At 41.4% G+C, this 12,864-nt stretch overlaps 1 protein-coding gene across 2 annotated transcripts in view; it reads right to left on the bottom strand.

Annotated features, from left to right (window-relative positions):
* Window positions 1-6,431: 6,431 nt before the first annotated feature.
* The window catches only part of Taf4b (TATA-box binding protein associated factor 4b), a 119,477-nt gene continuing 113,044 nt past the window's right edge, over window positions 6,432-12,864 (bottom strand). For both annotated transcript variants that reach the window (XM_040757866.1, XM_040757867.1), the window contains exon 15: window positions 6,432-10,567. In XM_040757866.1, the coding sequence (XP_040613800.1) occupies window positions 10,400-10,567 (168 nt within the window). In that variant the 3' untranslated portion in view covers window positions 6,432-10,399. The remainder of the gene's footprint in view (window positions 10,568-12,864) is intronic.

The following is a 12,864-nucleotide window of genomic DNA, read 5'->3' as shown; positions in this document are numbered from 1 at the left end:
TGCGGAGACCCCAGCGTTTTGTCCTTTAAGTGAATGTGACGTGCTTGTCAAACTGCCTTCTATACATGTGTTTTTGCTGCACTGGCCACTGTTGCTGTCCCCCTTAATTGGTCATGGAAGGAAATTCCCGTTTTTTACAGTGGGAGGTGTACTACAAGTATTCCTAACTAGTCAAACTCCTGAGAAGTGGCTGCTGCAGTGACGCAGGGGTCTGATGCTCAGCCATAGACAGAAATCTCAGAGAGTATCATGGAAGATGGGAGAGAAAATATATGAGCTACAAGAGGTATGTTGTGTAGCAATTTCCTCTGAATTGAAACATTTCATCCTAGAGAGACACTTGATAAGACTGAAGAAGTAAATGAAACTGAAAAACCTCAGTGAATAACTCAAGTTTCAGGAAGTTCCTGAAATTTATAAAATTCACAATACCCCCTCATTAAGGTTTTAAAAATAGTAAGGCTAATCCAAGATATAAAAAGCTTCCTTAAGATGTTCACTTGTATATGTGACTAGGAATACCAAGATGGCATTGTTTTAACTACAATAAAGATATTTCTCAGAAAGAGTCACCTGTGAAGAATTTTGGGCCTGGGTTTAAATGGAAGAGAAAGGGAAAGAAAGTAATGACTAGCATCTTTATAAACCTTAAGACTCTAAGTTCCTTGTCTAAGGAGACACAAAGTTAACCCAGTCACATCTTAATAAACTTCAGATTTTCACTATTTATTTGTGAAGTTGGAAATTGAAAGTATAAGACCTATTAGAGATACAAAATCATATATAGTATGCTTCTATGGTTGGCTGACGGGTGTCCACCAGAAATTCAAGATGACTGGAGATTCAGAACACATTACTGAAGGAAAAAAAAGTACTTACAGTGTTATTTCTAAGAGTCAAGATGAGGTCATATTGGACCCAAATCCAAGGACTAGAGTCCTTCTGGGAAGAGAAGACATAAAGACCCAAAGAATTCATGGAAGGACAGAAAAGTTGTGCTGTCACAAGCCAGGCTCTACCAATAGTCAAGAGACAATGATGGAGTGTCCTCTAGAACCTGAGGAGGGAGTATGGTCCTGCTTGGAGCCCTACATTTGGACTTCTGACTTCCAGAACTGTGAGAGAGTAAGGTTCTTGTGCTATATGACTTATTTTCTTTTCCTGTTGCTGTGATAAAATACTGACAGAAGTAACTTCAGGGAGAAAGAGTTTATTATGGCTCATTTTTCCAGGGAGTAGTCCACCACAACAGGGAAGCCAAGGCAGTGGCTTAAAGCAGCTGGTCTCATCCCATCCGCCACCAGGAAGCAGAGAGGGATGAATGCACACTGCTGCTCAGCTCCTTGCAAGGTCCAGGATCTCATTCAGGGAATGGTGCCATTCACCATGGGTAGCACTTTCTATCTTAATTAATCAATCAATATAATCACAGGCATGTCTCAAGCTATATCTCCCAGGTGATTCAAAATTCTATGAAGCTAACAATTAACACTAGCCATCTGTAGTGTTTTTAATGAGAAATGAATGCTATAAGCTCAGGTATTTGAACACTTAGTCCCGAGTTGGTGACATTGTGGAAGTTATGGAACTTTTAGGATCAGGAGCCTTGCTGAAGGAAGTCACAGAAAAGACTTTGTTGATCATATATCAATTGTCTCCCTCCCTTTGGGAGTGAGGCAAACATATAATTTTATAAGAATTAACATTACTAACATCTGTGTGGTGAAAGATATTTATATCAACAACTAAACATTAAAGTTTCTTTGGATAGTGTCTTAGTTACCTGCAGACAACACATGGTGCTGGGGCAGTAGGCAAGAGCTTGCATCAGATCTACAAGCACAAGGAAGAGAGACTGAGATAACATAAGGTCTTGGGCTTTTGAAACCTCAAAGTCCCCAGTGACACACTTCCTCCAACAAGTCCATACCTCCCCACCCTTCCCAAACAGTTCTACCAACTGAGGGCCAATTATTCAAACATGTGAGCCTCTGTGTGCCAATCTCATTTAAACAATCACAGAGACCCTCTCAGCCTTAGGATTGAAGGCCCAACACAAAAGGCTTCAAGAAGCCAACTAGCAAGTTCCTTCCTTTTCTTTTCATGAAAAACCTTCATTAATATTACCAACAGAGATAGTCCTTTGTCCCATGGCATCTACCTCAAGGCTTAATGTCTATACTAGCTTTCAATCTGCTAAATAATTTGCATAGAATTATGACAATTTTTCCCATATTACCACAACATGTAAAGGACCACTGTTAGTAGTGAGACAGGAAGGACATATTCACCTTGTTCCTCAGGTCAGCAAGATGAAATAGTTAAAGCAAATCTATGTATGTATCCCTTGAGGGAATGAGAAACATGGCCTCCACATCACACTGACTGATGGAACTGTACAGCTTTAAGTCTCTCTCCCACTGGCACGGTTCCTCACTCCCCCTGGTGTCTCCAGTGATATGTTCAAAAGGACAGAGAGCTGCATCAGTAGATTAAAAACACCTATGGTCAGCACAGGAGCCTGAAGAGAAATACACCAAAGCACATTATTTTTAATATGTTATTTGCCAAATTTCCTAAGATTATATGATCCTTATAACCAAGAAAAAAGTTTACAGGTGACACTTTTAGTCATTTCTTTGAAACACAAATTGTGAAGAATTTATCTAGACCAAGGTGGACCCTTTACCAGTCTCATGTACTCTTTGACAGTTTGAACAGTAGAAAAGTATGATTTGCTTCCCCCTTACATTTCAATGTTATCTCCCATTTCCCTCCTCTATGGTTCTTAAAAATTAGTCAAAGAAAATGTTTTATCTTAATTATACTTAAGTCAATTAGTATGCCTTTATGCCTCATGTTGTTTTTTCTAAAGCCCTAGAATATGATTAAAACTCTTAAGGGCCAGTGAGGTGGCTCAGCTAAGCAAACCTCGGCAAGCTGAGTTTGATACCCAGAACCCTTGGAAAGATGGAAAGAAAGGATGGGTTCCTGGGTGCTGTCCTCTGACCTCCACATGATTACTGTGGGGCACATTTTTAAAAATGTCTTTTTTCTAAAACCAAGACCAGTATTAATTTCTTTGCTGAACCTGAGTGACTCATTTATATTTCTTCCCTAAAGGTTCTGTGAAACCTATTCTCACCATATTTTGGAAAAGAACCCACAAAGTTATGTGTGAGTATTTATGCTGGTATTCTCTATTTCTGACAGGAACAGCCTTCCAGGACACACACTGTACCTTGTTTTTTTGCCCTGCTTATTACCTCATTTACAAAAGGTTATTAGAGGCTGGTTGAGTCATTTGGGTATCCAGGCAACCCCATCCATGATCACACCTCGGAATGTCAAATTCGTATCATTCCTGTTCTGACCTCCCATTGTTTGTTTTTGAAACTTCTAACTGAATTTTTGGGGGTTTCACATCATGCACCCCAATTCTGTTCACCTCTCAGTTCCCCATATTCTCCCTCACCCCCACTACATCCCTCCTCCCACAAAAGAAAGCAAAGTAAGCAAACAAAAGTAAGAACAAAAAGAGAGAGAACCCAATAAACCAAATCAGAACAACAACATCACTCCCCAAACAGCAAAATCTCTGCTTCTCCATCACCTCTTCATCCACCCTGATGGCATTGGGGGCTTCAGTGTGTCATATAGTGTACCCCTTTGTCCCATTAGCTTGGCTGGCAGCTGTCCATTGCAATGAGTCATTGGTCTGGCTCAGGCCTCTGGTCTTTTGGTACACCATCCTCAGTGGATCTTCACCAGAGCTCTTCTAGGGTATCCTCTGTCTTGGAGATCTTGTGGGCATCATTCTGTAGGACAAGATCCTCAGGAGCTCCAGCAGGACCCAGATGGGGGTACATGCTAGGGTGGGTCAACTCCAGGCACATTTGTGGGTCTGGGTGTTAGCCAGGCAGGTCAGGTCAAGCCACTGGGGCCCCTGCCTTGGTGCAGTGATGAGACAGCTCCCCTGCACGCATGCCCTCAGGGTAGCTTCATTCTCACCTGTGGTGAGGGTGGGGGCCCTCTCTCCTGGATGCAGGGACCAGATCTCTTGCTGTAGTGGGCAGTGAGAGGCAAGGCCGCTTTCCCAGGGCAGTGAGGGACAGGATTGACTCAGTATAGCCCAGATTTCACCTTGCATGATTCCTAAGGCCCCCTGAGGTGCCACTGGCCACAGATGTCAACACAGACCCCATCTGTGGCTGGACCACAGACTCAGCTTAGGCCTGGATGACATCCTGGCTCTGCCACCCATTGTTTTTAATTATGAATAGAAACTGTACGGAGAAGAGGTTGCAGTGATCGTGAAGTCAGGTTGGTTCACAGTAGGAGGATGACGCCAGTGAAACTTCAGAGTTACAGCGGACATAGTGGGTCCTTCCCATAGATGACTTTACTTACCTTGTCCTCACCACCCACCCCAGTAATTTGCACAGGGTATTTCTCCTCTCCTGTAACTCTTACAGTACACATTTGGTGGAGGGATAAAGGAACCCACAGACATATTTTGGTGGATTTTTGTAGTGAAATAGTATAATTTACAAAATAATAAACAAACACAGACTATTTACAAAATCCCTCAAGGGAAATTTGTTTTCCCCTAAAGATTATAGCAAGATTCTACTAGCATGGCTGGTCTGGAAAACAGGACAGGTAGAATTACAAATAATGAAATTGTGAAACTAGGTTAAGATAAGTCAGTATGCTGTCATATGCAAGTAAGAGGGTAAGAACATAGGAATTGTATGGAGTGATATATATGAGACTGATAAAAACGGACAAATCTCGAGAAGGGAATGGATGTTCCTACCTACAAGAGAAGAATTTTCGTGTGCCATTTTACAGTTTCAATGTGACCAATATGTTTCTACTGTTTTCAATAAAAATTTTGGAAGGAATGGCAATTACTGCTCCCAATCCTATGGGGAACTTAGTAAACAAAGTCATAAATGCGGATATCTTAGTTATGGTTCCTATTGTTGTAATGAAATACAATGACCAAAAGCAATTTGAGGAGGAAAGGGTTTATTTGTTTTATATTTCCAGAATTATATTAAGAGAAGTCAAGGTAGGAACTCAAGTCAGGCAGGAGCCGATGCAGAGGCCATTGAGGAGTTCTGCTTATTGGCTTATTCAGTCTGCTTTATTATAGAACCCAGGACCACCAGCCTAGGGATGGTACCACCCACCATGAGATGGGTCCTCTTACATCTGTCATTAAGAAACTGCCTTTTTTGTTTGTTTGTTTTACAAGACAGGGTTTCTCTGTATTGTTTTGAAGGCTGTGGGTCCAGCCTAGCCTAGAACTCACAGAGATCTGCCTGCCTCTGCCTCCTCCTGAGTGCTCGGATTAAAGGTGTGTGCCACCACCGCCCGGCATCCTTACAGGCTTTCTTACAGCTCCATCTTATGCAGACATTTTCTTAACTGAGGTTGCCTCCTCTTACATGACTTTATCTTGTGTCAAATTGACATAAATTTATCCAGAACAGTGGGTAAGGGTTGTGACAGTTAATTTTAATTGTCAACCTGACTGGACTTATACTCACTGTGAAAACACACCTCTGGTTAAATATTTTCAGAAATTTTGAACTGAGCAGGGAAGATCCATCCTGGATATGAGCTGCCTCATCACACTCACTGGGGGTCCTGACACCAGCATTCACCTGCAGATAGCATATGACCGACCATCTATTTCACATCCCTGCTACCATTCCTCCCCAACCTTGATGGGCTGCTTATCTTTTACACCATGAGCCAGAATAAACCCTCCTCGCTTAAGTGACCTCTGGTTGGGTATTTTTTTTTGTTGTTGTTGCAGGAACAAGTAGCTAATACAAGGATGAAGCTTAGCGGTAGTACCTTTGTATGGCAAGACTCTGAGGTCAAACCTCAGCACACTAAACACGTGTGTGCACACATGCAGACACACACACACACACAGAGAGAGAGAGAGAGAGAGAGAGAGAGAGAGAGAGAGAGAGAGAGAGAGAGAGAGAGAGAGAGAGCGTACAGCCTATTAGATGGCTCTCTGTATTACTCATAGCCTTTTTGTGGCTTACTGTACCAGTCTTAATGGCACATGCAGGAATCTTAAATCTTAAGATTATATTTAAATAATGCACTAAGGTTAGTGTGTTTAGCCAAGTGCTGTATGTAGTTAGGCAGGATGCAAATCTGTGTCACATAAAATCTCCAAAATGCATTATTCCTGCCTTATGTTTCCTACTATATATGATATTTTGGCCGGAGTGGTTTACATACAACCATGATCATTTATGAAACTATCACAATCACTCCATAGGCCAAGTACTTTTCTTTTTTTCCCCCGAGAGGAAACAAAACTAAAGCAAACTAATTTGCCCAAGGTACATGTCACAGGTTTTCTATTGCTGTGATAAAACACCATGAGCAAAAGTAACTTGAGGAGGAAAGGGTTTATTTCAGTTTACACTGCCACATCACATAATCCATCACTGAAGGAAGCAGAGGCAGGAACAAGACAAGCAGAGGCCATTGGGAGTACTGTTTCCTGACTTGCTCACCGTGTGTTCTTGTCACACTCAGAGCTACCACCCCAGTGGTGGCACCACCTAGAGAGCTGAACCGTTCCACATCAATCATCAATCAAGAAAGTGCACCACAGGCTTACCTGGTAGGGAAATTTTCTGAATTGGGGTTCCCTCTTCTAAAAAGGACTCTGGCTTGTACCAAGTTCACAACAGAACTAGCCAACAGAATTGGCTGTGATTAGTAAGAGACCAGAGTTCAAATGTAAAACCTTTGTTTTCTGTGACAATTGATACTTGCCAACTGAAGCTGAGAAATCAGTAGTGATTAAGAAGAGACTGGCATCATAGAGGTGAAATCTTCTGGAACTGTTTCCTCTGGGTCAGCACATAGAAGCTATGTCCCAGAGGCATCCAGGGATGCTCTTACCTGATGCTGGTAGTATAAGAGTCACTCAGGTGGTACTGATTTTAAAGGTATGAAGTGTTCATGGAGAGCAGCTGAGACTTAGTACTGTGTGGTAGGGCCATTGGTAAAGTTACAGACTTAGTTGCTGTGGAAACCCAAGATAGAAGGGCTCATGGAGAGAAGTTGAGGCCTGGCACTATGTGGCAGCATTAGAGTCCCTAAGGAGAGACCATGAGATACTACTGGTAAAGATTCAGCCAGTTGTAGAGACCCCAGCATTTTGGTGATGCCAGTACCCCGGGACATCCACCAAGGACTTTCTGTAGAGTGGAGCCAGCTTAAACTATGAGACAAGCCGTGTGTGCTACAGACTAGGCAATAAACTTAATCAACTCGACACAGGTTTTCCCAGAAGACTGTTTGACATTGGACAAGTAAGACAGAGTAGCACAAGGTGGATGGTACAATGTAAAAACTCTCTACTAGGTTATATTCAGACATGTGACACAATATAGTTTTTCCCCCTGCAGAATATAACTAGAACTTTTGAGGGCAAACTTGTAGACACACTTAACTGACTCATTCCACAACAGACAAAGTAATAAAGTCCAAATCAGCATGTTCCTTGGTCCTGTTACTTTCTTAAAAATTATGCCTTAATGTTGATTGCTGTGTTTTCTGCTGGAACCATGACATCAGTAGTAAAAAGTCTTTCATTTGACAAAATTCTAATGATATAAAACATGTCATGCATTATAAGCTTGAAAAGTTTTATAGGTTTCAAACGTGCTTGTTGGGTCACTGAAATGGCTCAGCAGGCTAAGGATACTAGCTGCCAGGCCTGATGACCTGAAGTGATCTCCAGTCCCACATAATAAAGAAGACAATTCCTACAGGTGGTCCTCTCACCTCCACGTTCATGCCTATAAACATAAATGCACACACACAAAATAGAAAAATATGTTTCAGTATTTCTTCTGTAAAAACAAGACTATTGAGGCCAGGGAGGCGACTCAGTGGGTAAAAGTGTGTCTACACCAACCTGACAACCTGAGTTGGATCAGTAGCACTCACATAAAAAAAATTCAATTCTCATTAATATTGTACATTAAAGACAACACATCTGGAATCCAAATCTGCCCCAAAGCTTCTATTTTGCCAACTGTGTGGAAGAATATCTTGTACACACATCTGTATTTGTGTAATATACACCTTGCACCACAGGTTTCCAAACTTACATTAAAGGCTCAGGAATTGGTTCTGTGGCTGGAGTGCCTGCTGTGTGAGCATAAGGTCCAAGTGTGGATGCCCAGAACCCATGTAAAAAGCCATGCTGGTAGGCTCCTGAAAGCCCAGAGCTCAGAGGTGGAGACAGGAAGATCCAGGGCAGCTGCTGGCCACAGTGAGCTCCAGACCCAGTGAGTCCTTGTTTTCAACTATAAGAAGAGAGGTGAGAGGAAGACACCCATACACACACCACACATGTGCATATCACAAAAAGATTTTATATTAAAAATTTTGAAAGAGTATCTTGGTAAGAAACTCAATGAGCCAAGAAAAGCTTTCATAATAACTATGTTTAGCTTTCTTTGTGAGTCAAACAGCAGGCAAATTATTGCAAAGGAAGTGATAAAGCAACTTAGATTTAAGTGAGATTCCAGAACCAAATGCCCACAGTCCAAAATAAATAAGAGACTCACTGCCAGGCAGATCTGAGTCCTCCAGGGACTAGCTATTAATGAAAACTGCTGCAAAGTCAGTGACTGAGCAAAGTTTTGTGTTTTGTTGCTTTTTTTAATCATAAAATAATTATTTTAATGGTGTATTTGAAATAATTTTAAACATCTGATCAATACGATTACACAAATGTGGGAGCACACTGCACTTTACAAAAAATAAAGCTAAGCATTTAAATATACAAAACAACTTTGGGTATAGATTTCTTGTTAAGTTACTTTAACATATACATAATTTACGGCATTTTACATAACTTGCTAAAACAAAAACTGTGGCTAATTAAATTCTTACAATGGTATAGAATACGGCCATAACAGACCCCGTGGGAAGAACAGGATGGAGAGTGATATACTAGAGGCGTTTCTCCTGAATCCTTTCTCTAGCATTTTCCTTTAATTATTTTCTGGGAGGGTGTGGCATTCTTTCGCTATGTGATTTCAATTCCACTATTTTTTTAAAGGGGAGAGCACAAATGAAGCCCACTCTTATTTTTTATCAGTTACTATCTACACAGGTAGATTTTAAAAATTGGGGGAGTGCTTTGAATATCAGCTTTCAGAGAGCGGTGCATAATGTGTTGCTCACATTTAGAGCCACATCCCCAAGGGTGAGGCACTGAAAGCACCTCTAAGTAGACAATGCGAAGGGAGTCCTAGAATGTTTTGCCAGCAGTTAGAAGTTTTGAAAAGCAGTAGATGCTTAAAACATAGAGTAAATGGGAGATTCTTTATAAAAGAAAGAGCTCCATCTTAGAAATTAAAACAATACAAAAACAAACCATCCTCTTTTAAAATACTATAACTAAATGTTTGCCAGGTTTTCTTTTTTGGTTGACCAATAATTTTTTTCCCCCATCACCAAAACAAGGACCAGTTTTGGCATTCCAAGTGCAGCCACCCTCCTTGGGCACACAGTACACACATTTGTTTCATAATGCCTTTTTCATTTTTCCCCTGTCAATTTGAATGTAAGACCTCCTCATATTTCTTCCAGTACTTTCTAATTTTTTCATTTTTCAGTGAGGTATATTAAGTAGCAATTTAAGTTTTAAAACCTAGCTAACAAGGATTCCCCTTACTAAGTATCAGAAGCAGTGCAGTGTGGGGAGCCAGAGAGTCAGCAATCTCAGGCACAAATGGTCCCCTCCACTCTCTTTGTAATTCTAGCTCAACTAACACAAGTTGAAACTGACCCTACTGTGTGGCTTGTTACACTTCCACTCCAGAAGGTAACTGTCACAGTTATCTAATTAACTTCTAATTGCAGGCATAAAATCTAACACTAGGAGACAGGTTCAGTATAGGATACATTCTGACTCTTCCTTTCTCCTACATCTAGATGCAGCCTGTACCAGAGGGGAGCACCTTATTGCTATGGTGTGAAAAAACAGAAGACGGAGGTGGTAAGAGGGAGCCCCTAGCTGCTGTAATTAAATGCAGGTAGGAAGGTGATACTTCTATATAAAGTATACTTGGTACTGACTTTCAGGAAGCATCTGAATTCTCATTCGCAAGAACCCACAGGACATACAGACAAGGCGTAAAAACAAACAAATAAACAAAAAGTTTGTCAGTGTAAACAGAGGTCTTCCATACTGGTGACTATTTTCCAGAGTAAATTTCAGGACAGGGCAACAGTGCTCTCTATATCTTCTTTGGCAGTAAACAGTGAGTATCTGGATGGATGGATGGATGGATGGATGGATGGATGGATGGATGGATGGATGAATGGATGATTACTTCAAAAGGGCAAGGTATAGGGTTCGAGAATACTTCATTTCTCTTTCCTGTTCCATACAGAATATCAAGTCCCTGAGGCAGATTCTTGTGATTTTTGGACGAAGTAATGGTTTGGTGGCTGATAGGCTGGACGTCCCAGAAGCAGAAGGGTTATCTTTGAAGCCCTAGATGGAGGGAGGAGAGGGAATTAGAGAATTAGTTAGTTTAAAATAAGGACGAGCACTCATAAAGAAAAACCTGTTTCCTATGGCACATAGGAGCCCATTGTCCATTGGGAAGGTATTGGGAAGGCTAAACCCACAATCATTTCTCTCTTTTGGCCTGGCAGCAGCCTCTGAAATGATTTCTTCTCTTCTAGATACTCCTTTGCTCCACTCCCCTACCCCTTCCAGGTTAGACTTCCCACTTGAAAGATTTTTACAAATAACTTCAAAGTGATGGATGAATATATTTTGATCATGGTACTGAGGAAGGGTTACATAAACTTAAAATCCACTGTCTCAAAGGACAGCAGTCTTTTGTGCATCAATAGTAACAATAAACATAACATAAATCCATTATGGTTCAGATCTCATCATGCCACAGTGCCAAAATTACTCAATGGCTCCCCAGTGACCAGAGCATCACTTGAAAATTTGTCTCCTTTCTTTCAGACAACCTTGCAGCAAGGTCTGTGAGGGCTGATTCCCACTGCTCAAATCAGACAGGAAAATGATCCTAGCCTGGCGAAGTCATGTGTCCCACGCCTCACAGCAAGGTAGAATGGGACTCCATTTTTACTTCGATCTGAAGTTAGCCACTGTGCTATGCTGTATTATTTATTGATGGTGCCAGATGAACACTCACCATTCTGGTTCCCTCCAATCACACACTTCCCATCCTCTTTTACAAGGGATTTTGCTACACCCACAGCGGTGACCCCTGTGTAACTGTAGCAGAATGCCGCTCTACTGGGGGGAACTGCCTGAAGGGATGGGGTCAGAGCTTCTCGAAGCGGAGCCCCAGGCAGTCTCCTGGAGAGAAGCCCGATCCATGAGAGCCTCCAGAAGATCCCTGCGCTGGCGAGCAATATGTTCTGTTTTCTTTATGCTTTTCTGCGTAATCTGTTTAATCACTTTGCTATCTGTTTCCCAAGCACAGGCTAACCCAGATTCTAAAAAGGAAGCTGGCAATGCCACCAGCCCTGAGATGAATAACCCACTGCTCGAGGCACCTCCATTTATCCAGGCTGTTTATACAGAAGCTGGATACAATAAGACTAGTAATCAAACTCTGGGAGATTTTCTTAATGTTGTGAAACGAAGGGAATTCCTTATAGAACACTTCCCGGAGGATATACTCAGTATCTGATTAAGGGGAGATGGTGGACGGCGCCACGATGGGTGCCGGAGCAAGGAAACTATTTAGAGCCCCTATTATATACGGGAGGCTATGATGAGCGGGGTTACAGATGGGTCAACCATAAAGGCAAGAGAGTTCTTTGGAATTCATTAAACTTCATGGAATGGTTACGTAGAAGCAGGAGACCATGGTGTATTTATAATGAAAAGGAGAGACGAGCCATTTTAGAAAATATGATGACAGTCTTAAGATACTGGCATGCTTGCTTATGCAAGCAGTTGTGGGAAGCCTTGTATCGCAGATATGATTCCTTTAAAGAACACATTGCTAAGTACATCAGAGGGGAGCTAAAACTATCCATGTAGAAAGAGGAAGTTGACACTTGTCTCTAAAGATATGCTAGACATGATTCATCGAGCAGCCAGTTCATGACCAACCGCAAAGCCACAAATAATTGTATTAATAGATAAACTTATGCTATGTCTGTGTATTAATAGATAAACTTATGCTATGTCTGATTTGGGGCTGGAAACTTTTCGCTGAGATGTTCAAATTCTAAAAAATCATGATTCAGCTGTAACATGAATTGTATTTTTTCTATCCTTGTTCCTTGTTTCTATCACTATATAAGAGAAGTTTAAACTTCAGTAAAATTACAGCAGTTCACTAAGACTCTTGGTGTCTGTCTGTCATTTCCTGCGCCGTATCCTGACCTCTCCTGATACCTTCGACCCTGAGCTCCCGCGGTCTGATACTCTCCGCCAGAGCGGTCCGCGGCAGGATTTAGCTACATGTTCCTCTGCAATAGGATATTTCCATACCATCACAAACTAGCAGAAGCTTTCTAAGCACAATGACTACTGTTTATAGCTCCCCAACTTTGTAAATTGTGAGGAAACAGCATGATTACCTATAGCATTTTCTTTTTGAAAAAGGATCTTACTATTTAGCTCTGGTTGGCCTGGAACTTTACTTGCCTCTTGCTCCCAAGTGTTGAAATGTTGGCATTAAAGGCAATGCACTACACCACACTTAACCTAATAATATTTTCTGATTTACTATTTCCTGATTTACTGATTATAAGCAGAACAATCATTGTAAGAGTTAAATTCATCCAAGA

This window comes from Mesocricetus auratus, unplaced genomic scaffold, assembly GCF_017639785.1.
Source record: "Mesocricetus auratus isolate SY011 unplaced genomic scaffold, BCM_Maur_2.0 Super-Scaffold_100015, whole genome shotgun sequence".
In the NCBI taxonomy this organism is placed as follows: domain Eukaryota; kingdom Metazoa; phylum Chordata; class Mammalia; order Rodentia; family Cricetidae; genus Mesocricetus; species Mesocricetus auratus.
The sequence above is the reverse complement of the archived record's forward strand: the minus strand, read 5'-3'. Positions and strand labels throughout refer to the sequence as shown.